Source organism: Trachypithecus francoisi, unplaced genomic scaffold (genome assembly GCF_009764315.1).
Source record: "Trachypithecus francoisi isolate TF-2019V2 unplaced genomic scaffold, Tfra_2.0 Lachesis_group5, whole genome shotgun sequence".
NCBI lineage: Eukaryota > Metazoa > Chordata > Mammalia > Primates > Cercopithecidae > Trachypithecus > Trachypithecus francoisi.
The window spans coordinates 91,204,911-91,228,411 of record NW_022681470.1 but is presented as its reverse complement, the minus strand read 5'-3'; the positions used below and the strand labels follow the sequence as shown (position 1 = coordinate 91,228,411).

Genomic DNA, 23,501 nt, shown 5'->3' with positions numbered 1-23,501 from the left:
AAAACGAAGAGGAGGCTCTCGGTGCTGAGATAAAGGCTAAGGGAGGATGACAGTGAAGACACACAATAGTGAGAAAGATGGAGGAAGAAGAACACGTGTATGGAAAGGAACAGGAGCAAGGTAAGACACAAAGACTAAGCCATGGTGACATTAGCGACTATTCAGTTCTTTCAATCTAGTTATTTTACAGATAAGGAAACAGAGGCCAAAGTGTTAAGGATCTCTCCAATTCAAAATGTCCAACAGGAGTCCCATGTGGGGGCTCATCTTGATTCAGTCTAAAGCTCCTTTTACTGCAAGAGATGTGCTGTGAGAGGCCAGCAGCACACAGGCAGATAAAGCGAGACCTGCCAGAAGCCAGAATGGCAAGGAAAAAACTTCAAGCAGAGTGAGAGGGAAGATGACAAGCCCAGAAAAGGCATGTGGTTATGAGAGGCAGTGGTTTCTTTGGCCAGGAAATTGAGGTTTCTGTTAGTGAAGAGGGGGAAGTCAGATGAGATGAGACCATGTCGGGAGGGGAGCTTTCATATCTGGGTTCTGAGGAGAGCTTCACTGGGGAAGGAAGAATTTAGAAGCCATGTTCGGCTTTGGGGGAGCAACAGGTAAGAGCTGTTACAGTGAACAGGAACATGCTTTTGCGTGAACACCAGTGATTCAAGAAAGTGAATCCTGGGGAAAGGTTTGGTGGCAAAGGGAAGAATACTGGACTTGCCGAGGATAGCTGGGACACCTGTCTGATTGAGTTCCAATCAGGGTGTATGTTATTCACCATAGTTTTCTTCTCTGGGGTTTCCTGTGTCCAGGGAGCACAAAATTATCAGTGATCAGTGATAGCCATCTCCTTCTCTCTTAATTATTTTCATTTTCTCTGATCCTGGTCACCTTCCCTACCTATCTTATCTCTTGAGTTTTGCCTAGCATTCTGCTGTTTCTCAGCCCCCACCCTCAATTTCTCAGCACCCCCAGACAGCTTCCAAGAAGCCCTGTTCCCTTCCATTCCCTCATTCAGATCCTGCCCTGTACCCCCCATAGCTGAGTGTACACTCAGGAGTGGAGTTGGCTGGGAAAGTTGCAGACCCACAGTAGGACTATGACTCTCACCAGCTACTGCCTGCATCTCTGATAAAGATCAGCTCTGCCCACAGAAAGTTGGGGTGGAGAAACTTGTGGCTTGGCTCCACTTCTCTTTCCAATCTGCGCCCAACTTCCTCTTCTCCCGCTTCTTCCTTCTTTAGCATATTTTATGCCCCTGGTGTTTCTGATCAGCTCCCAAACCTTTGGTCCCGGAACTCCATTTCTCAATTAGTTAATTCTCTTTCTTCTCCTTATCAAATGTAAACTGACTTCTCTTTCCTTTTCTGACCACATACTCAAGGGTGCAGGCCACATAATTTGTGGGGTTGTAAAGAATAAAAATCTGGGGACCTTTCATTCTCCATTCAGGCTGCTAAAACAGAATACCACAGACTGGGTGGCTTATAAACAGCATAAACTTATTTTTCACAGTTATAGAGGCTGGAAAGATCAAGGAAGATTGAATGTCTAGTGGAGACCTGCTTTCTGGTACATAGAGTACACTTTCTGGATGTGTCCTCACATGGTGGAAGGGGTCAGGGGTCTCTCTTGGGTCTCTTATAAGGGAACTGATCACATTCATGAGGGCTCCAATCTCAATCTAATCACCTCCCAAAGGCCCCACTTCCTACTAACATCACATCAGGGGTTAGAATTTCAACATATGAGTTTTGGGAAGACACAAAGATTCAGAGCATAGCAGGTCTGTATTCAAATAGGCAGGATGAGTGCTTTTAAAAGTATTAAAATATAAAACTTTCTTGTTCCTTCTAAAGTTTCTGTCTCTTTCTCTCTGTCTCAACTTGTTATGGTGTTTTGTTTTGTTATTTTTGTTTATTTGTTTATTTTGCTAATGTTGTACCCCTCGGGCACAGGGATACTCACAGGGTGAACACAGAGGCTCTTAGGTGCCCGGGGGCCCCACTCCATGACTCTGAGCCCATGCAAGTTGCCCACTGGCTGCTGGGTTCCTCTTGCTGGGAAGAGGAAGTCAGCCTCCCCTTCCCACCGTGGCCACTCCAACCCTCTACAGATGGGTGACCACCATGAAATTACAACCACTGTATGGAGATGCACTTGATTATTGGATCAAGGGATAGCAGGTTGTCCTGAGTTGTCTCAAAACACTCTGTGGTGCAGCCTGGGTGGGGATGGGGCTAAAGCCAAGCTCTGTGCAGATACTGTGAGATGCATGCCCCCAAATCTTATTCTCTTTGTGCCCCTGCCAGAAGCAAGATAATTGTGAAAGGTGACGGCAGAAGGGGCCTCCTCTGCTGATGAGATCAGATGGCTGCATGGGCAGAGAGTGGCAGGGTGGTGGTGGACAGGAAGGCAGGAATTGCCTGTGGCCCCAGACGGTGGGGAGCAGATGGCAGAGAATCAGTGCTGGGGAGGTGAAGTGATGGGAGCCAAGACCACATGTCAGCTGAGAAGCCCTCACACAAGTTATTTTTGGCTCATTTGACTTCATTTATAAAACACACATTAAGATAAAATTATGAAGAATTTAAAGATGATGATCATAGGGCATCAACTATGCTGCTGCATTGGTTGCATGCCCCATGAAGCAAGCCCAGGATATACAATACACTCATTAACTCACTATTTGGAGGATGATCCTGACTCTGCCTCTTTATAACCTTCAGAGAATCTTGCCTCTCTCAGACTTTCCATCCTAGGACCGTGGACAGCTCAGCCTTCCCCAGCCATTTCTGCCATCTTCCACCTTGGTCTGAGTCATGCGGATGTCTTGTACCTGATCAGCCCAGTGTTGTTCCTCTCTTCCCATCTCTCTCATCTTTTCATTCCCTACTCTTTGCATTAACTTGGGAAACATTTGTGTGTGTGTGTGCTAGCTTTAGTGCCCTCATTTTGTTACCTTGGCGTGAAGTCTGCTGTCCCTGCTGCTCTATTTCATTTGAGTGAGGGAGAAGCCTCATAAAGTTTTAGAAGAGTTTTTTAAGAATTACAGTCCCTATATCTCTAAGGTTTTCCCAGGAGCCATTCCATATGAGAAATCAGGCTAAGCTTGCTAAACTTGTACAGTTGACCCTTGAATAACACAGGGGTTAGGAGTGATGACGGCCCCATGCAGTCAAAAATCCATGTATAACTTTTGACTTTTTCAAAATCTTAACTATAGCCTACTATTGACTGGAAGCCTTACTGCTAACAAAAACAGTTGATGAACACATATTTTGTCTGTTAAATGTATTATAGATGACATTATAATAAATGTCAAGTAAGCAAGAGGAAAGAAAATATTTTTTAACAAAATCAGAAGGGAGAGAAAATGTATCTATTTATTAAGTGGATCATCATGTGTTCATATTCATTGTCTTCATGTACAGTAGGCAGAAAGAGGAGGAGGAAAAAGAGTTGCATTGTCTTACTGGTGGCAGACTCAGAAGAAAATCCATGTATGAGTAAACCCACACAGTTGAAACTCATGTTATTCAAGAGTGAACTGCAGTGTGAGGGTTTGAGTCAATCTAGTCTGGAGCTAACTGGGTTTGCGTTTTGCTGTTGCTATAATAGTCTTCAAGTTCCTCTACATTACTCTGTTTGTAGGGTGGGGCTGGTTTGCCAGGTTTTGTTAATGTCTCCACTTTCAGGTTTTGGTGTTTCCTTTGTGAAGTATCTCTAGAGGACCCACCACCATGCTTTCCATTCTTCTAGCTGCAGACTCCTCTCGTAATTGACACTTATAATACTGCTTGGGAGAAGGAATGGGAGCACTATCTTTTGTTATGGTGCAGTCTCATTCTTAGGCAGGTCAGTTGTTTTTGAATTTTTTGAAGTTTTGTCATGTAAGTGTTCCTGCCTTTCTTCCAGCAGTTTGGGACCTCTAATAGTCTGGAACCAGGATGTTTTATTGTTCCTTCCTGTTGTTTTTCTCCTCCTCAGTTGCAGTGGGTTTTCACCTGTGCCTGAAGGCAGCAGGGCTTTCTGCCCTTTCCCTGGCAGGTAAGGGCTCTTTTTTTTTTTTTTTTAAATTATACTTTAAGTTCTAGGGTACATGTGTACAACGTGCAGGTTTGTTACATAGGTATACATGTGCCATGTTGGTGTGCTGCACCCATTAACTCGTCATTTACATTAGGTATATCTCCTAATGCTATCCCTCCCCACTACCCCTCCCCACAATAGGACCTGGTGTGTGATGTTCCCCTTCCTGTGTCCAAGTGATCTCATTGTTCAATTCCCACCTATGAGTGAGAACATGTGGTATTTGCTTTTCTGTTCTTGCAATAGTTTGCTGAGAATGATGGTTTCCAGCTGCATCCATGTCCCTACAAAGGACACAAACTCATCCTTTTTAATGGCTGCATAGTATTCCATGGTGTATATGTGCCACATTTTCTTAATCCAGTCTGTCACTGATGGACATTTGGGTTGATTCCAAGTCTTTGCTATTGGGAATAGTGCCGCAATAAACATATGCATGCATGTGTCTTTATAGCAGCATGACTTATAATCCTTTGGGTATATCCCCAGTAATGGGATGGCTGGGTCAAATGGTATTTCTAGTTCTAGGTCCTTGAGGAATCACCACACTGTTTTTCACAATGGTTGAACTAGTTTATAGTCCCACCCACAGTGTAAAAGTGTTCCTATTTCTCCACATCCTCTCCAGCACCTGTTGTTTCCTGACTTTTTAATGATTGCCATTCTAACTGGTGTGAGATGGTATCTCATTGTGGTTTTGATTTGCATTTCTCTGATGGCGAGTGATGATGAGCATTTTTTCATGTGTCTGTTGGCTGCATGCATGTCTTCTTTTGAGAAGTGTCTGTTCATATCCTTTGCCCACTTTTTCATGGGGTTGTTTGCTTTTTTCTTGTAAATTTGTTTGAGTTCTTTATAGGTTCTGGATATTAGCCCTTTGTCAGATAAGTAGATTGCAAAAATTTTCTCCTATTCTGTAGGTTGCCTGTTCACTCTGATGGAAGTTTCTTTTGCTGTGCAGAAGCTCTTCAGTTTAATTAGATCCCATTTGTCAATTTTGACTTTTGTTGCCGTTGCTTTTGATGTTTTAGACATGAAGTCCTTGCCCATGCCTATGTCCTGAATGGTATTCCCTAGGTTTTCTTCTAGGGTTTTTATGGTTTTTGGACTAACATTTAAGTCTCTAATCCATCTTGAATTAATTTTCATATAAGGAGTAAGGAAAGGATCCAGTTTCAGCTTTCTACTTATGGCTAGCCAATTTTCCCAGCACCATTTATTAAATAGGGAATCCTTTCCCCATTTCTTGTTTTTGTCAGGTTTATCAAAGATCAGATGGCTGTAGATATGTGGTATTATTTCCGAGGGCTCTGTTCTTTTCCATTGGTCTATATTTCTGTTTTGGTACCAGTACCATGCTGTTTTGATTACTGTAGCCTTGTAGTAGAGTTCGAAGTCAGGTAGTGTGATGCCTCCAGCTTTGTTCTTTTGGCTTAGGGTTGTCGTGGTCTTTTTTGGTTCCATATGAACTTTAAAGCCGTTTTTTCCAATTTTGTGAAGAAAGTCATTGGTAGCATAATGGGGATGGCATTGAATCAGTAAATTACCTTGGGCAGTATGGCCATTTTCACAATATTCATTCTTCCTATCCATGAGCATGGTATGTTCTTCCATTTGTTTGTGTCCTCTTTGATTTCACTGAGCAGTGGTTTGTAGTTCTCCTTGAAGAGGTCCTTTACATCTCTTGTAAGTTGGATTCCTAGGTATTTTATTCTCTTTGAAGCTATTGTGAATGGGAGTTCATTCATGATTTGGCTCTCTGTTTGTCTGTTACTGGTGTATAAGAATGCTTGTGATTTTTGCACATTGATTGTGTATCCTGAGACTTTGCTGAAGTTGCTTATCAGCTTAAGGAGATTTTGGGGTGAGACAATGGGGTTTTCTAAATCTACAATCATGTCATCTTCAAACAGGGACAATTTGACTTCTTCTTTTCCTAACTGAATACCCTTGATTTCTTTCTCTTGTCTGATTGTCCTAGCCAGAACTTCCAACACAATGTTGAATAGGAGTGGTGAGAGAGGGCATCCCTGTCTTGTGCCAGTTTTCAAAGGGAATTTTTCCAGTTTTTGCCCATTCAGTATGATATTGGCTGTGGGTTTGTCATAAATAGCTCTTATTATTTTGAGATATGTTCCATCAATACCGAATTTATTGAGAGTTTTTAGCATGAAGCGCTGTTGAATTTTGTCAAAGGCCTTTGCTGCATCTAGTAAGATAATCATGTGATTTTTGTCTTTGGTTCTGTTTATATGCTGGATTACATTTATTGATTTGCATATGTTGAACCAGCGTTGCATCCCACGGATGAAGCCCACTTGATCATGATGGATAAGCTTTTTGATGTGCTGCTGGATTCAGTTTGCCAGTATTTTATTGAGGATTTTTTCATCAATGTTCATCAGGGATATTGGTCTAAAATTCTCTTTTTTTGTTGTATCTCTGTCAGGCTTTGGTGTCAGGATGATGTTGGCCTCGTAAGATGAGTTAGGGAGGATTCCCTCTTTTTCTATTGATTGGAATAGTTTCAGAAAAAATGGTACCAACTCCTCCTTGTACCTCTGGTAGAATTCAGCTGTGAATCCGTCTGGTCCTGGACTTTTTTTGGTTGGTAGGCTATTAATTATTGCCTCAATTTCAGAGCCTGCTATTGGTCTAATCAGGGTTTCAACTTCTTCCTGGTTTAGTCTTGGGAGAGTGTAAGTGTCCAGGAATTTATCCATTTCTTCTAGGTTTTCTAGTTTGTTTGCGTAGAGGTGTTTATAATATTCTCTGATGGTAGTTTGTATCTCTGTGGGGTCAGTGGTGATATCCCCTTTATCATTTTTTATTGCATCTATTTGATTCTTCTCTGTTTTCTTCTTTATTAGTCTTGCTAGTCATCTATCAATTTTGTTGATCTTTTCAAAAGACCAGCTCCTGAATTCATTGATTTTTTGGAGGGATTTTTGTGTCTCGATCTCCTTCAGTTCTGCTCTGATCTTAGTTATTTTTTGCCTTCTGCTAGCTTTTGAATGTGTTTGCTCTTGCTTTTCTAGTTCTTTTAATTGTGATGCTAGGGTGTCAATTTTAGATCTTTCCTGCTTTCTCTTGTGGGCATTTAATGCTACAAATTTCCGTCCACACACTGCTTTAAATGTGTCCCAGAGATTCTGGTATGTTGTATCTTTGTTCTCATTGGTTTCATAGAACAGCTTTATTTCTGCCTTCATTTTGTTTTGTACCCAGTAGCCATTCAGGAGGAGGTTGTTCAGTTTCCACGTAGTTGAGCGGTTTTGATTGAGTTTCTTAGTCCTGAGTTCTAGTTTGATTGCACTGTGTCTGAGAGATAGTTTGTTATAATTTCTGTTTTTTCACGTTTGGTGAGGAGTGCTTTACTTCCAACTATGTGGTCAATTTTCGAATAAGTGCGATGTGGTGCTGAGAAGAATGTATATTCTGTTGATTTGAGATGGAGAATTCTGTAGATGTCTATTAGGTCCGCTTGGTGCAGAGTTGAGTTCAATTCCTGGATATCCTTGTTGACTTTCTTTCTCGTTGATCTATCTAATGTTGACAGTGGGGTGTTAAAGTCTCCCATTATTATTGTATGGGAGTCTAAGTCTCTTTGTAAATCTCTAAGGACTTGCTTTATGAATCTGGGTGCTCCTGTATTGGGTGCATATATATTTAGGATAGTTACCTCTTCCTGATGAATTGATCCCTTTACCACTATGCAGTGACCTTCTTTGTCTCTTTTGATCTTTGATGGTTTAAGCTCTGTTTTATCAGAGACTAGATTTGCAACCCCTGCTTTTTTTAGTTTTCCATTTGCTTGGTAGATCTTCCTCCATCCCTTTATTTTTAGCCTATGTATGTCTCTGCATGTGAGATGGGTCTCCTGAATACAGCAAACTGATGGGTCTTGACTCTTTATCCAATTTGCTAGTCTGTGTCTTTTAGTTGGACCATTTAGTCCATTTACATTTAAATTTAATATTGTTATGTGTGAACTTGATCCTGTCATTATGATATTAGCTGGTTATTTTGCTCACTGGTTGATGTAGTTTCTTCCTAGCATTGATGGACTTTACATTTTGACATGTTTTTGCAATGGCTGGTACCTGTTGTTCTTTTCCATGTTTAGTGCTTCCTTCAGGGTCTCTTGTAGGGCAGGCCTGGTGGTGACAAACTCTCTAAGCATTTGCTTGTCTGTAAAGGATTTTATTTCTCCTTCACTTATGAAACTTAGTTGGCTGGAAATGAAATTCTGGGTTGAAAATTCTTTTCTTTAAGAATGCTGAATATTGGCCCCCACCCTCTTCTGGCTTGTAGTGTTTGTGCTGAGAGATCTGCTGTTAGTCTGATGGGCTTCCCTTTGTGGGTAACCCGACCTTTCTCTCTGACTGCCTTTAACTTTTTTTCCTTCATTTCAGCTTTGGTGAATCTGACAATTGTGTCTTGGAGTTGCTCTTCTCAAGGAGTATCTTTGTGGCATTCTCTGTATTTCCTGAATTTGAATGTTGGCCTGCCTTAGTAGGTTGGGGAAGTTCTCCTGGATGATATTCTGCAGAGGGTTTTCCAAGTTGGTTCCATTTTCCCCGTCAGTTTCAGGCACCCCAGTCAGACGTAGATTTGGTCTTTCTTCATAATCCCATATTTCTTGGAGGCTTTGTTCATTTCTTTTTACTCCTTTTTCTCTATACTTCTCTTCTCACTTCATTTCATTCATTTGATCTTCAATCGCTGATACTCTTTCTTCTAGATGATCAAGTCAGTTATTGAAGCTTGTGCATTTGCCATGTAGTTCTCATGTTATGGTTTTCATCTCTATCAGTTCTTTTAAGGACTCTCTACTTTGGTTATTCCAGTTAGCCATTCGTCAAGTCTTTTTTCAAGGTTTTTAGTTTCTTTGCGCTGGTTACATAGTTCCTCCTTTAGCTCTGAGAAGTTTGATGGACTGAAGCCCTCTTCTCTGGACTCATCAGAGTCATTCTCTGTCCAGCTTTCTCCTCTTGCTGGTGATGATCTGAGTTCCTTTGCAGGGGGTGATGTGCTCTGATTTTTTGAATTTCCAGCTTTTCTGCACTGTTTTTTCCCCATCTTTGTGGTTTTATCTGCCTTTGGTCTTTGATGATGGTGATGTACTGATGGGGTTTTGTTGTGGGTGTCCTTTCTGTTAGTTTTCCTTCTAACAATCAGGACCCTCAGCTGTAGGTCTGTTGGAGTTTGCTTGAGGTCCACTCCAGACCCTGTTTGCCTGGGTATCAGCAGCAAATCTGCAGAAGATAGAATGTTGCTGATTAGCGAGTGTTGCTGTCTGATTCTTGCTCTGGAAGCTTTGTGTCAGGGGTGTACCCCGCCATGTGAGGTGTGAGGTGTTGGTCTGCACCTAGTGGGGGATGTCTCGCAGTTAGGCTACTCAGGGGTCAGGGACCCACTTGAGCAGGAAGTCTGTCCATTCTCAGATCTTAACCTCTGTGCTGGGAGATCCACTGCTCTCTTCAAAGCTGCCGTATGGGGGCATTTACCTCTGCTGAGGTTTCTGCTGCTTTTTGTTTAGCTATGACCTGTCCGAGAGGAGGAGTTTAGAGACAGGCCAGCCTCCTTGAGCTGTGGTGGGCTCCACCCAATTTGAGTTTCCTGTTGGCTTTGTTTACCTATTTAAGCCTCAGCAATGGCTGGCGCCGCTCCCCCATCCTCGCTGCCACCTTGCAGTTAGATCTCAGACTGCTGTGCTAGCAATGAGGGAGGCTCCCTGTGCGTGGGACTCTCTGGGCCAGGTGTGGGATATAATCTCCTGGTGTGCCATTTGCTAAGACCCTTGGTAAAGCACAGTATTAGGGTGGGAGTTACCCGATATTCCAGGTGTTGTGTGTCTCAATTTCCTTTGGCTAGGAAAAGGAATTCCCTTCTCCTTTATGCTTCCCAGGCGAGGCAATGCCTCACCCTGCTTCACCTCTCACTGGTAGGGCTGCATCCACGGACCAGTGCCACCTGTCCAAACTGAGCCAGTGAGATGAACCCAGTAGCTCATTTGAAAATGCAGAAATCACCCATCTTCTGTGTCACTCACACTGGGAGCTGGAGACTGGAGCTGTTCCTATTTGGCCATCTTGGACCGAATCTTGCTCTGTTGCCCAGGCTGGAGTGCAGTGGCATGATCTCGGCTCACTGCTACCTCTGCCTCCTGGATTCAAGTAGCTGAGACTACAGGTGTGCACCACCACACCCGGCTAATTTTTTGTATTATTAGTACAGACGGGGTTTCACCATGTTGACCAGGTTGTTCTCAAACTCTTGGCCTTGTGATGCCCACCTTGGCCTCCCAAAGTGCTGGGATTATAGGTGTGACCCATCGCACCTGACCAGGTTTTTTTTTTTTTTTTTTCTTTGTTGCAATAGAGGAGACAGGTCTGGTTGGGACTCACAACCTTTCCCATGCGGTAGCTGTTCTCATTCCTCAGGCCTGCATCATGAGGGAGGATTTATCTGGTCTACATCTCTGACCCTAATCTTTCAGAAGACCCTGATGAGGTTTACGGAAAAGGGCTTAGAGACTGATGTGAAATTCCCTGTTTCTATGACTCCCAGGGCTTCTATATACTCATGCTAGCTTTTACTAATTTGTTTAAAATTTTAGCTGCATTTTTCTTCTTACTGGCTTGTATAGTGTCTGGCATCTGTCCCAAGTAAACAAGGGTTTGCATTCCTTCTGTCCTTGGAGGAGTCTGTCTTTCTTTATATTTTGGGTTAACTGGTTGCCCTGATATTTCAGTTCTTTGATAAATTCAAGTTGTGATTTTGATGGTCTGGCTTCAAACAATTGTACATATGAAAATGAAGCTCTTTACAGCTTTTTGCACACTAATCTTAACTTTAAAAAAATTATCTGTAATCCCAGCACTTTGGGGGGCCGAGGCAGGTGGATCACCTGAGATCAGGAGTTTGAGACCAACATGGTGAAACCCCATCTCTATTAATAATATCAAAGTTAGCCAGGCATGGTGGCACACACCTGTAACCCCAGCTACTTGGGAGGCTGAGGCAGGACAATTGCTTGAACCTGGGAGGCAGACGTTGCAGTGAGCTGAGATCACCCCACTGCACTCCAGCCTGGGTGACAGAGTGAGACTCTGTCTCAAAACAAAACAAAACAAAACTAAAAACAAACAAACAAACAAACAAAAATTATTTGCAGGCCATGCCTGGTGGCTCATACCAATAATCCCAGCACTTTGGGAGGCTGACACAGGAGGATTGCTTGAGGCCAGGAGTTTGAGGTTACAGTGAACTATGATCATTCCACTGCACTCCAGCCTGAATAACAGAGTGAAACCCTGTCTCGAGAAAAAAAATTTTTCCCCTATATTAGCTTCAGATATTTTTTTTGAAAACCAAAAAATAAAGTAAATAGCCCAAACACATTTATATGGATGATACCTACAAAGCACAAACATATATTTAGAAGTCCTTGAATAGTAACAAGCAACATAAAAGAGGAATGTAAATCTGTCCAGCAAAGACTCGTTTATGACAAAACAACCCTGAAACATCCAAGTAGGAGTAGTAAAAAGGGATCCTGGGATACAGACTTTGGAATATTCCATTAACTTCACTGCTCTCAAGTTCTGACTAGTTTCTTATAAGTAATAGGAAATTTATAGCAGGATCCTTTATGTAAACCTCATGCCAGTAACTTGTATTTTTATCCTTAATAAAAGTGTATGAGATTCTCATCTCACTATGTAGGGTTACAAGTAACTTTTATGATACCTTTAAAAAGTTTCATGTTGAATATCTCCTCCATAATTAAAAAATGGATGTATTGGCTGAATTCATTCATTCATTTGACAAATATTCACTAAGCACCTACCACTTGCGAGGTACTCTGTTAAGTGGGGATACAGTGTGATAACGGCATGGAACTAATATCCAAGTTAACCATTGAAGTCAAAATTCTGGGCTGGCAAACTTTAGTTAGGAGTCCCCATTTTAGAAAATACTATTTCAAGCAGGCCTTGTTTTTATCCAGAGAGTGTATACAGTATAATAAAACTCAGCACACTAAGATTTATAGTTCTTGTGTTTTTCTCCCTAAGTAGAGTAAAAACTCCTTCAATAAAGTGATTGTGTTGTCAACTACTGCATATCCTTAAGTACCAAGATGCTTGACTCCAGGCAGGTGCTAAGAGAGTCTATTGAGTGAGTGAATGTGTATCAATGAAAATCAAACAGAGGAAATTTTCTTTATATATTTTAGTGTTCTTGTTCTTTTTTTTTTTTGTGATGGTTACTGGCTCTTCTCTAAGAATAATGGAGAAAAGGTGTTAGTTTATACTGTCACACAGGGCAGTCATAGGAGACTCTGACAAAGCAAATAAATCAATGTTAAATCAGAAATGAGAATATAGTAAGGGGGTGAAGAGACAGGGGAAGAAAATACATGGGAAAATATTGAAAAGGACAGAGTGATCAAAAACAACAGGGACATGGGAACATTGGGCGGCACTCTGGGAGCCATTTAGTTTTATGCTCTTATTGTATGGTTGAGGAAAAAAAAGTCCTTAGTGGTTAAGTGGCTTTTCAATGCCACGTCAGAGTTGTTCCATAGCAGTTGAATTAGGGGAAGGTGAATAAGTTGGAAGTTGGTGACAAGGACAGAAGTTGGAAACTAGAGAGGAGAGTCAGAACCAGAGGGAAATGAGAGACTAAATAGGCGTCTCAGGGTTTTTGGAGTGAATTTTCTTTGTTGCAGTCAGGGGAGGTTTGTCTGTTGGTTGCAGAAAGAAGTCAGAATAGAGATATCGTGGGGGTAGGTTTGTTTGGAACAGAAATCAAAGACCGTTTTTTCTGAGGGAAGGAAATAACATCTGCAAATGACATGCTGTTTTTGCTACTTCCATTGCTAGCTGTTCTCCCAGGTGGTGGCAATGCAGATGGTAAGAACTCTGACAACTGCCCAGTTGGGTGGATGATGGTCTGTGTGTGTGTGTGTTTGTGTGTGTGCACATGTATGTATGTGTGTGTGTGTGTGTATGTGTTTGTGCTTTCCCTAGCATATACCTGGAAAGTGAGAGTGCCAGGCTGGTTCCATTCTGACTGTCCATGACTCCAAGTCCCCGAGCTCTTACGAAGGTGGTTAATAAGTCATGGGGCTCTGTGGCAAGCAAACGTCTGCTAAGACCATGATGGATCCCCTTTTCTCCAGATTCTGAGTTCCCCCACTCTGGCCTCTCTCCATTCTTTGTCAATTTCTTTCTCCCCATTCTATTTGTTCTTTTGCCACAGGACTCAAGGAGCCTGTCTCCTTCCATGTCATCCAGATTGCATCCTTTTACAACCATTCCTGGAAACGAAGTCTGATCTCGGGTTGTCTGGGTGATTTGCAGACCCACACCTTGGAGAGAAATTGCAGCACGATCATTTTCCTGTGGTCCTGGTCCAGGGGAAACTTCAGCAACGAGGAGTGGAAGGAACTGGAAATGTTATTCCATATACGCTGCGTTCAGTTCCTTGAGGGAATGCATAGATACTCCCGTAAATTGCAGTTTGAGTGTGAGTTCAGTTTCCTCCCTGGGGAGTGGGGAGGTGGGAGACAGGGGATGTCTCAATGTTTCTTATTCCTGTAGGAAACAGCCTAACTCTCTTCTGTATCTTATTCTATTCTTTCCACCATAAAACTGCAATTGCATACTTTTGGGCAAGGGCTATTATCCAGACCCTAATTCTTCAGACACTTCTGCTACTTGTGAACTCGTCTCTTATTGACTGTAGGGTTATGCATTATTACCTCTTCTTACAGGTATCCTGTGGCCACCCTTTTTCCTGCCCTACAACCAGATACCTTCAGCTTTCTCACTTTCTCATTCATTCTCTTCAGGAGTCTCTCTATATATACTCAATTGTAACCCATTGCATTCCATTCAACTTAAGTTGTTGTAATCCCAGTTCTCTTACACCAATCCTTCCTCACCCACAGCATTCACATCACTTTCTTTGACCAGTCTGCCCTCTTCCATACGATACTAATCTTTTCCTCCATCTACAGCTTCCACCAGTTCCTCTTTCTCTGAATCCCTGACCAAACCAAATTTTATTCCATTATGTCAAACCCTGCAAAATTCCCCCTTCTGCTTCTGCAATCCTTGCTTCTACTCCTACAATCTTTGCTTCTACTCATTTCATTTTATCTTTTTTTCTCCCTCTTTCCCGTATTTCATAACCCCAGATCCTTTTGAGATACAGGTGACAGGAGGCTGTGAACTGCATTCTGGAAAGTTCTCAGGAAGCTTCCTTCAGTTAGCTTATGATCAGATTTCATGAGCTTCCAGAACAATTCATGGTTGCCATCTCCAGTGGCTGGGAATATGGCCAAGCGTCTCTGCAGAGTGCTCAATCAGAATCAGCATAAAAATGACATAACACACAGTCTCCTCAGTGACACCTGCCCACGTTTCATCTTGAGTCTTCTTGATGCAGGAAAGGCACATCTCCAGCGGCAAGGTCAGTCCTGCACCCTCCCTCCAAGAACTTTTGATTGGAAAATCATACCCTTCCACCACCCCCTTCCAATTTGGAATAAGGAAGCGCCACCCAGAAGTGGGAAAGGCTGGGTGCAGTGGCTTACATCTGTAATCCCAGTGCTTTGGGAAGCTGAGGCTGGAGGACCGCTTAAGGGCAGGAGTCCCAGACCAGCCTGAGCAACATAGTGAGACCCCTGTCTCTAAAAAAAAAAAATAAGTTAGCCAGTCATGGTAGCACACACCTGTAGTCCCAGTTACTTAAGAGGCTGAGGCAGGAGGATTGCTTGAGCCCAAGAGTTTGAGGTTAGAGTGTGCTATAATTATAATTATGCCACTGCACTACTGCATAGTGACAGAGTGAGACCCTGCCTCAAAAAAAAAAAAAAAAAAAAAAAAAGAGAGAGAAATGGGAACGTTGTGTCTATCTAAACTTCTAAACTGCTGTGGAGATATGAAACTCCCAGTCTGTATTTGAATATCTTTTCTGTCCTTTGCAGCGAAGCCTGAGGCCTGGCTGTCCCGTGGCCTCAGTCCTGGACCTGGCCATCTACAGCTTGTGTGCCATGTCTCAGGATTCTACCCAAAACCTGTGTGGGTGATGTGGATGCGGGGTGAGCAGGAGCAGCAGGGCACTCAGCGAGGGGACATCCTGCCCAATGCTGACGGGACATGGTATCTCCGAGCAACCCTGGAGGTGGCCGCTGGGGAGGCAGCTGGCCTGTCCTGTCGGGTGAAGCACAGCAGTCTAGAGGGCCAGGACATCGTCCTCTACTGGGGTGAGAAAGAGCTGGGGCCCAAGCTGGAAATGCCAAGAGATGGTCCTCAGGCATAGAGGCAGGGCAAGCTGAAAATTTTAGGATTTTAGGGATTACAGCCCCAACATGAATAAAAATAGGTAAGCTAAGAAATAGAAGTTTTGAAAATGAGGGCACTGTAGATGCAGGAGGATGCTGAGGATAAGATGAAGCATCCATCTCTGAGCAGGGATGAGAGAAAAACAAAAAAAGAAAAGAGATTGGTAAGTTGGATACTCAAATGAAACAAAGAAGCCAAGGGAACGCAGTGAAACAGGGAGTGGATGAGGTAAAATGGGGTGGATTATAACATCCTTGGTGTCTCCTCAAATTCACAGAACATCACAGTTCCATGGGCTTGATCATCTTGGCGGTGATAGTGCCTTTGCTTCTTCTGATAGGTCTTGCGCTTTGGTTCAGGAAACGCTGGTGAGTTCTTTGCATGTGTCTTTCCTACTCTTAGTCCCTACCCCACTTGTCTTCCCATGTTTTTTGTTTCTCTCTCCTCAGTTCTTCTCTCCCCAGTCCCCTTCCCTCTTACTCCTCAATTCTTAGCTCCACCTTATTCAGAGTGACTTCTATCTCTGTTTTCATCCAGTTTCCGTTAAGATAACCATGATCCTCCTTGTCACCCTTCTCCTTTTGGGGTGAGAGACCAGCAGTCCAACAGCTCAGGATACACCTGAACACATCGTGGTGATGACGTCCTCTCAACTCTCCTTGTAAAACTTTTGTCATTTTTGCTTGTTTCTGATTAATGATTATTTGTCAATATCAGCTCGATTTAGTTTTGCAGGATTTCTTGTTCTGACCTGGGTTCTGGGACTTCAAAATTCAAAATTTATCTCCAAATGGAATGGGATCCTAGCAATCTTCACATGTTCAACTATTAGTGGATCATGAGGCTTGTTATAGATGTCCCTTATTCCCGAGGGCCTTCCCTGACTCACAAGTGGGAAGCTGTCTCTTCCTGGTCTGAACTCCCACCACATTTCAGCCGTACTTTGCTAACTGTACTCCTCACTTCCTCTCCTTCGTTGCAGCTATTTAGGTCCCCCTTTTCCTTCTAATTTTTCTACTCCTTTAATGCAAAGTATGTGTGTTTTTAATATATGCATCCCTGGTGAAGGATCTTGCCTTCACAAAACACGTTCTCAATAAAACTCTTTGCTGAATTTATGCCAAATTTGTAGTCTTTTCTTATTCTTTTCCTTCCTGGTGCTTTTGAAGTAGTTGAGACATTTGATACTCTTCTGGTTAAAAGCCTTCTTGCTTGGAGGAAATTTTACACATTCCTAGTTCTATAGTTTGTTCTCTGAGCTCCAGAGGAGAAACACAATTTTGTCTCTTACTACTCCTATCATTCAGCTATAGAGAGTTATTCGAGTTAAATTAGTGTTGCAGGTATGCAAGGCAGGATGTATATCTTTACTATTCAGTGGTTCAGGGACAAGCAGCAGAGTTCTCACACTGGAGCTTGTTAGAAAGGTAGAATTTGGGCCTCACCTTAGATTTACTGAATTATAATTTGTATTTTGGAAAATCAGCAGGATACTCACAAGTCCACTAAAATTTGTGAGGCACTGATGCTGGTGATGCCTGAGATGTAGTACAAGTGTGTCACTGAAGAGAAAATGATCAAAAAAGGGACCAAGAGTGTTGCTCCTCAAGATTGAAGTGAGATCAAGGCAAGTAATATCGTACTGCACATTCTTATTATTCATGACAGTTATGTTCTGTGCAGTTGCTGCAAACACTGGATTCATGAGCACTGAGCCATTGTTCCCAGGGGAATACAAGTGTTAGGTTCTTGTGAGCTTTTTCACAACATTTTTGTTAACTGATGTATACATAAGCTTGTTTTATGTGTGTTTCTGTTTAAAGACATCTTATTTTATATATGTATATATTTATAATTAATTCATTATATGCAGTATTTCCATATAATAAAACACTATCTATGAAGTGTTTAGTATATTCCTGACCTTGGTTAACATAATCATAAATTTCTTTGGTTTTCAGCCTCACAACATGTCTACTATACTTAAAAAAAATGGTTGTCATTTCATGAGTCCACAAATATATTTATTTTCCCATAGCTTCAGCATAGCATTATAGATGTTACTTTCCCAAGCAACCTCACCTACAGATGGGTGAATTTCCTTCCCGTTTTCCTGCATGTACTGCACTGTTGATTTATTAACATTGAATTCATAGTCAACAACCATGTAACTATAGCAAAGCTTATCTAACATACACATTTTTCTCTGTAAGGCATATCACAGCCTTCGTATGCTTAGGAAAATGAGACAAAACTTAAGTATTACACTTGGGAGCCATTTAAGATTGTGAAATCACCAACCAAAAACACAAAAATGTGAAAAAGTTGGCACTATATAGACTGCAAAAAGGACGCTTGTTTACTGTGTGAGAGCTGGAACATGAAGACAGAGCACCACCTTTTTTGACCTTAGGAACATGTTCTTTGAGGGACTCAAATTTTGTACCTCTCTGCACATATTCATAAATGATTGTGAAAGTGCTATGAATATATATCTAGGGGCTACACATAAAATTTGGCAAGTAGACAAATTAGCAAATATAACATTTTTGGATAATGAGGATTGACTATTGACACCAGATGGTAGTATTTGTCAAGATATCCATAGCAAGACTTCAATTACTTTAGGATTCATGAATTAATTCAACAAATATTTCTTATGATTCTGCAGATTGATATTTTCATTTCTTATTTATTTCTCAGTTTTCTAGTATAGTAAGTTATTTTAGTTGAACTTGGGGAAAGGGACTTAGCTCTAATTTGTTTAGAAAACTGAGAGGAGGGACCTAAGGCAAAGGAAACATCTAGGCAGACCAGGTGTAGTTGGCAGCAGCTGCATATATAGAAATTTTTGGAAAATGAAGTTGTGATGGGAGAAGGGGAAAAGAAAAATATGGGATAGAGGAGAGCAAAGAACGGGACTGCTGCAGTCTTTCTACCTGGGTTAGACATGATAGGTTCCAATCCATTTGTGTTTCAATCCACCTTGCCACATTTGCATAGTAGTCATCTGGCTTTTGGTTGGTTGATACCACCTTCAGCTCTAGCGATCAGCCTAAGGCAATCATTAGAACCCATCCTTGACAATGTGATAGGCTAAAGGATGGAAGGTAACCTGAGATTTAAGCCAATCATCGTATACATCCCACTTACCCTTGCTCAGAGTGGTCGTTCAGGGCTATGTACCTGTTCTAAAATGACTTTGTTTACATGACGCCTGATTCTTGTGTTTGACAATAGGGAAAATAGATGCTTTCTCTTGTCCTGGGTGCTATGGTGGGAAGTATAAAGCTTGAAACAGCTCAAGTCATTTTTTTTTCAGCACCACAGAAATCACACAGGCAAGAAGGTAGAGGCAACGGACTCTCAGAAGAGTCCAGATTAAACTGTATCCAAAGCCTGAATGAACCCTGGACTTCTCAGTGATGGTAGATGATACATTTCCTTTACTGTTTCAGCCTATCATGTTGGGTTTTCTCTTGCTTGTGCTTGAAAGCATCCTATCTGATGTACATGGACCATAGGGGACACTTAGCTGATTTTACTCTTGGTTGAAGTATTCCTCTTTATTTCCATCTTCCTCCTCCTCCTTTCCTGGGATTGGCTGTATTTTAAAATTGATTTGTTTTCTTTCACAGGTTGAGTATTCTTTATCTGCAATGCTTGGAATCACAAGTGTTTGAGATTTCAGATTTTGGGGAGGGGCTTTAGAACATTTGCATATACCCACCAGCTGAGCATCCCTAATCTGGAAATCCGAAACTTGAAATGCTCTAATGAGCATTTTCTTTCAGCATCGTGTCTGTGCTCAAACTGTTTTAAATTTGGGAGCATTTTGTATTTCAGATTTTCACATTAGGAGTATTTGACCTATAGTTTTTTCTTATATGTGTCCTTATCTTTTTAGACTCTTACATTGTCTTGTTTTTAACTATGCCACCTGGATTAATTACTCTTCTGAACTTTTCATATGCTTCTGACCAGGAATAAAAGTGCTGCATCTGCTGCTAAGTGAGTGATTTTGGAAAGGTTCCCTGATCTTCCTTCTTTTATTCACTTAAATGGAGGCAAAAATATATACTCTTAGGATTTTCATAGGAATGCAAAGGCAATCTAGTGTTATTAAAATGCCAGGAGTTTGGTCTACACCCTGCTGCTTGGACATAGAAAACCAGTTACTGAGGCAATGAGTATTGCCAGGGAAGAGGGCTTTAATTGACTGCTGCAGCCGAGGAGATAGGAAATCAATCTCAAATCCGTTTCCTTGATAGAATAAAATTAGAGATTTATAGGGCAGGGAAGAAACGGAACCCTGTGTGGCAAAATAGGAATTAGGTAGAGGTAAGGAAGAGGAGTTGGTCAACAGCAAGTAGGTGTTTGTTTAAGCAATCATGATGGGTGAGAAGTCTGACATCTCATTGTCCAGATGCAGTAGTTTGGTAGGTTTTAGTTGTTTTTGACAAAGTTTTGGTTCCTTGGCCAGGAATGTATTGCTAGTAACTTGGCTGCTGTGGGCTAGGAGAATCTCAAAAGCCCTCCTAAGCAGCTGCCAACACTTTTTTGGCCACAAGTGGATGTCAGTTTTTCTTTCTCTGGCCCTACATTTGCCGGCCCCACTCATGTTTCTGATTGCCTAGGAAGAGCAGCCGTTGAAATGTGTCATCTAAGTCTGGATGGGTGAATGTCTTTTCTAGGTACCAGGTAGTGGGATCTTCTGCTCTCAATGTGGGGAATTCTGAAGGAATTTCCATTTGCAGGTTGAACAAGCCCAACTGATTGATATAGGAAAGCACCCTGACTGTTCCAGTTTGGACACATTTGGAACTCGTTGGTTGCTGCAGCAATTGGACAGTGTTTTAGTGATTGCTTGTTTATTTGTGTGTGTCAATATAGTCATAGGAAATCAGAATTTGATAACCTGATAATATTTTGTAACACTGTTTGGCTCCAGTGTTCTTTGGAATCTGGAGAAGTTTGGCTTCTCCATGGGTCATGCTGTTGAGTGAGACAGTGGAATGGTGTTACAGTGTTACATGTATCTAGGCTTTTAGGCTGCTGTCCTAAGCAGGGTTGGGCCTGGTTAGTACATGATGTTCCTCTACAGTGCTGTTTGGCCCCAGTGTTCTTTGGAGTGTGGGGAAGTTTAGCCTTTAAAAATCGAATGGCCACAGAAACTGCTTTACCCAAATTTTGGTTCAAAGCCTTCATTGGATTACCTATTGGGGCAAACAAAGTTGGGTCATGTGAACATGTTCCTAAACCAGTGGGTTGGTATTGCTATCTCATGGCTAGAGTTTCAAGGTAAAAGCTATCGCATCTTTGTGTGTGTATGTATGTACATGTTTAGATGTGTTTATGTGTATGTACATTTATTATGTTGTATGTTGTGTCTACCAAATTGGCTTATAAATAAAAGAGCATCTCATGCACTAAATAAATAAATCAAAGCCATTTTCAAGTTTATGTGACTTAAGTCATCTTTAACAAAAAAGCTGGCTTTAAAATCATTGGTAAGGTAAAAATAGGAAGGTCTTAACAATGTTAGAATACATTTTGGTCTGGATTTTATAATTGTCTTTGCTAGATACTTTGCGGTGTCAGTGTTTGGCACAGAAGGTTATAAAAGTATAAACCCAGCCAAAACAAAATGATCTTTGTTTGTGTGCCTTCTTTGGCAAATAAGACTAATAAGACTTTGGCAAATAAGACTACCTTTGTCTAATATCTCACTTTTCAGAAGGAACTTATATAAACTGTTTAAAAAGATGAAAGAATTGAATACATGTAAATGGGATACATGCTTGTAGGTGAGCTTTTTGTGTAATTTAAAATCTTAAAATTATTTTTGATGCTTCTTGGATGTCTGGGTCATTTCCAATTAAGAAAGGGTTATGATATGGAGAAACATGTTTTTATAAATTGTGGAGTGTCTTCATCTATAAAATGCAAATATTTGATTTTCATCTATAAAATGCAAATATTTGATAGACAGCTAAAGATTTCTTGCTTCCTAGTTTTCACTAAAATTTAAGGTTACTATATACTTTAGTACATAAAGCCTGCTAAAGAAGATGTTTTCTTATTGAGAAATAGAATAATTTTGTCTAATTCAAACGTTTTCTGAAGTTTTATTCCAATTATGGACTTGAAAAGCTTATTTATGAACTAAGGTAGAAAGGAACCAGTAAGTAGGAGAGAAAGATGTGAAGAAAGTTAAGGCTATAAAGATGTATTTTTAGCAAGAAAGGTTAAAAAGAAAGGAGGATAATTTTGTGCAAGAATCTTTTTTTTTAACTTTTATTTTAGGTTTGGGTTACATGTGCAGGTTTGTTATATAGTAAACTCACGTTGTGGAAGTTTGTTGTACAGATTATGCACCGCCCAGGTACTATGCTTAGTATCCAATCTGCTCCTCTCCCTCCTCTCATCCTCCACCTTCAAGGAGGTCCCAGTATGTGTTGTTTTCTTCCTTATGTTCATGGATTGTCATCATTTAGCTCCCACTTATAAGTGAGAATATGTGGTATTTGGTTTTCTGTTTCTGCATCAGTTTGCTAAAGATAATGGCCTCCAGCTCCATCCATGTCCCACAAAAGATATGATCTCATTGTTTTTTATGGCTGCATAATATTCCATGGTGTATATGTACTATATTTCCTTTATCTAATCTGTTATTGATGAGCATTTAGGTTGGATCCATGTCTGCTATTGTGAATAGTGCTTCAATGAACATTTGTGTGCATGTGTCTTTGCGGTAGAATGATTTATATTTCTCTGGGTATATACCTAGTAATGGATTAGTGGGTTGAATGGGTATTTCTGTTTTTAGCTGTTGGAGAAATCACCATACTTCTTCCCACAATGGTTGAACTAATTTACACTCCCACCAACAGTGTATGTGTGTCCCCAGCGAGAAAACAATCTGACAGCAATTTTTTTTTCCTAAAAATAAAATGAATAAAAAAAAAATTAGGACAAAACAGAAAGTCCAAGCATGACACAGATGGCTTTTTGAAGACATATGTTGTTTTCTTTCTGTTTCTCTGTGTGTTTATCTTCATGTACATATAGAGAAAATGCAAAGTTGACAAATTTACATAGTAAACATCCTTTAAAAACTGATAGAAAATTAGAGACATTTGGCTAGTTAACATTGTTCATGGTTAAAGCTCTTAGTCTTGATGAAGGTACAATAAGAATTATTAAAAAGAAATACATTGGCAGCTTGATAATTCTGTTTTAAATATAGTTAAGCATGGAGCCAGATTTAACATGGAGTCAAATTTTACATAAGTGCTTGCATTGCTTTGTTTCACACTGTATTTGCTATTCTACATAGAAAGTACTAGCACTAAGGTACTTATTGGTTACATGCCTAAAGTGAATTTCTTAATTTCACAAAACATAGAGTGGTACTGGTGGACTTAAAGACATTAGTTAGTATATCAGAAACAGAATATCTGTCATATTTTTTTAGGCTTGGGATAACACTGTAGACTCCAAGGTAAACTGAGTAGGAGAAAATTTGGGGGTTATTTTCCTGTTGGTTTTGCTTTTAATTTTCATTTATTTCCTGTTTGTTCTCCTTTGGGTTTTACATATGTATATATATATATATATATATATATACACACACACACACATACATACACACACAATTGATGTTTTTTAGTTTCTAATGTAAGACTTGTATTTGGTTCTATGAATAGTCATTTTGTTTCCTATGCATTTCCAGAGATTTATCATTTGCTCTATTTATGTAAAATTCCTGAGCTATCTTTGTCAAACTTCCAAAAATTGGTAGAGGACATCAGCCATTTAAAATTTGGATTGGGGCTGGGTGTGGTGGCTCATGCCTGTAATACCAGCACTTTGAGAGGCCAAGGCAGGCAGATCACCTGAGGTCAGGGGTTGCAGACCAGCCTGGGCAACATGGCAAAACCCTGTCTCTACTAAAAATACAAAAATTAGCTGGAAGAGGGATTACAGTAATCCCAGCTACTCAGGAGGCTGAGGCAGGAGAATAGCTTGAACCCAGGAGACAGAGGTTGCAGTGAG

At 40.9% G+C, this 23,501-nt stretch overlaps 1 protein-coding gene across 1 annotated transcript; it reads left to right on the top strand.

Annotated features, from left to right (window-relative positions):
- The first annotated feature begins 505 nt into the window (after positions 1 to 505).
- Positions 506 to 16,568, top strand: LOC117076385 (T-cell surface glycoprotein CD1a-like). The gene is given in 7 exon segments (XM_033199818.1): positions 506 to 602; positions 13,354 to 13,620; positions 14,294 to 14,371; positions 14,374 to 14,568; positions 15,086 to 15,364; positions 15,721 to 15,811; positions 15,981 to 16,568. Coding segments are annotated over 7 exon segments (945 nt in total). The 5' UTR covers positions 506 to 577; the 3' UTR covers positions 15,991 to 16,568.
- Positions 16,569 to 23,501: the final 6,933 nt, after the last annotated feature.